General features: G+C 45.1%; 1 protein-coding gene across 1 annotated transcript in view; it reads left to right on the forward strand.

The window, feature by feature from the left end:
• The window catches only part of sdk1b (sidekick cell adhesion molecule 1b), a gene marked incomplete at both ends in the record, with an annotated part of 254,956 nt that overhangs the window by 217,691 nt on the left and 34,765 nt on the right, over positions 1–2,500 (forward strand). Inside the window, one exon of the mRNA XM_080843197.1 lies at positions 259–357. Coding sequence (XP_080699323.1) covers positions 259–357 — 99 coding nt within the window. The remainder of the gene's footprint in view (positions 1–258; positions 358–2,500) is intronic.

The following is a 2,500-nucleotide window of genomic DNA, read 5'->3' on the forward strand; positions in this document are numbered from 1 at the left end:
CCAGCAATATCAAGTTTTATGAAACAATAATTATTTACATCCAGTTGTTATGTTAATGTATTTATATTTGTGGCTGTCCCTCTCTCTCTCTCTCTTCTCTCTCTCTCTCTCTCTCTCTCTCTCTCTCTCTCTCTCTCTCTCTCTCTTTTCTTTCTGGGTCTGTTTTTGTCCTTTCTGTATCTATTAATGTATTGTATCAATTCACATGATTTTTTTCTTTCTCTTTTTCCTCTCTCTCTATCTCCCTCTCTCTCTCAGTTCCTGGTCCTCCGGTGCGTCTGGTGTTTCCTGAGGTGCGGCTGTCATCTGTGAGGTTGGTCTGGCAGCCTCCCGCTCAGCCCAACGGCATCATAATGGGTAAGACTGACCATGTGTGTGTGGGTGTGTGTTTGTGTGTGTGTGTTTGTGTATTGCTGTGTGTACATGTTTACTGTGTGTGGGTGTGTGTTTGTGTGTGTGTGTTTGTGTATTGCTGTGTGTATATGTTTACTTGTGTGTGAACACAAAACTTGGTGACTGTTTATGAGTGTGTGTGTGTTTTGTTAGTTTGTTTGTGTGTAAAAACATAAGTGTGTGTGTGTGTGTGTGTGTGTGTGTGTGTGTGTGCATGCCTGTCAGTGCGTCTCTGCACAGATTTAAGCTCAAGTACAAGATTGTGAATGTTTGTGAGTAAAACAGTGTTTCGTGCAGTTTTGTGGGACACACATCCAATTATAACAGGTCAGACTGCTTAACCAGGCATCCACACCAGCACCCATACCACGACAAGCAAGCTTATTTGTGTGTGTGTTTGTGTTTGTGTGTGTGTGTGTGTGAGTGTGTGTGTGTGTGTGTGTGTGTAATAGAAGGTTAGCAGAACGGCATTGAGGCGTCTTGCATCAGCAGATTTAATGAAACTGTTCCCAGTGGACCAGGTGACTGATGGGGCTTACCTCTTTTGCAGGCGCATGCACATACACACACACTGACACACACACACATGCTTGCTTACACACATACACACACACATATACACACGCGCACAACAACATGCACACGCGCCCTTCATTTAAAGGACAAGTATAACTTCCCTAGCTATTTAAAAAGTTATTTTTTTGGTTGTTGTTATTTTTAATTTAGAAAGTGTGCATGCATGCGTGTCTGAGTCATACAATTACGTGTAGTGATAGGGAGTGAAAACCTTTGGAAAGTCGGATACCACTTGGGTTTGACAGGATCGCGTATAACTGTGTTGCCGGGGTGTGTGTGTGTGTGTGTGTGTGTGTGTGTGTGTGTGTGGGTGTGTGTGCAGGTGAGTTACCTCATTAGACAGATACCCTATGAGGAGAACAAACTTTTAAAACAGAAAGTCAGAATGACGAAAGACATAACAAACCACCAACACACACACACGCACACACACACACACATCAATACCGGTTCTTTGGAAGGACAAATAGGTGACGCTCTCTCCAAGCATGCAATCACAGAGCTATTTGCGCTTAGCCACCTCTCATGTCTGATTTGCTGGCCTCTGGAGTAGATTACCCTGGCCTGGCCTGCTGGCTCAACGGTCTGGTACACAGGAGGCGGAATGTTCCAGAACGTTCTTATGATGTTTTGGTGCGGAATTCATCCTCTGGCTGAAATGTTGACTGGATTAGAACACTTCAGGGATCAGTGTTGATTGTGGAGTGATTGGGTTGTGTTCAGACATACACATACACACCACACACACACACACACACACAACAGCACTCACACAACCACACGCACAGCTACGTCACACACACACACACACACACACACACACACAAACACACACAGCACTCACACAGCCACACGCACAGCTGCGTCACACTAACACACACACACACACACACACACACACACAGCACACACACACAGCACTTACAGTTACGTCACACAAACACACATACACACCTCACACACAGACACACACACACACACAGCACTCACACAGCCACACACACAGCTACGTCACACTAACACACACACACACACACACACACACAGCACACACACACAGCACTTACAGCTACGTCACACAAACACACATAGACACCTCACACACACACACACACACAGCACTCACACAGCCACACACACAGCTACGTCACACTAACACACACACACACACACACACACACACACAAACACACACACACACACCACACACACCACTCATACAACCACAATCACAGCTATGTCACACACACCACACACACACCATACACACACCATACACACACACACACACACAGCCAGATGAAGGCACAGCACACATCTATTCACACTTATTTACACAAATGTAGAATAAAGAAGACCTACACACATATACACTCTCAGATGCTAAGACACTAGAACACACACGCACACGCACACACACACACACTCTGGCCTGTCAAGAGAGGATAAATCCAGTTAACGCATGTAGCTTGAGAGGAGAGGGACGATTTTGTAACAGAAAAACATTTGTGAATCCAATTGTGGCTTATTG

This window comes from Sprattus sprattus, assembly GCF_963457725.1.
Source record: "Sprattus sprattus genome assembly, chromosome: 1".
In the NCBI taxonomy this organism is placed as follows: domain Eukaryota; kingdom Metazoa; phylum Chordata; class Actinopteri; order Clupeiformes; family Clupeidae; genus Sprattus; species Sprattus sprattus.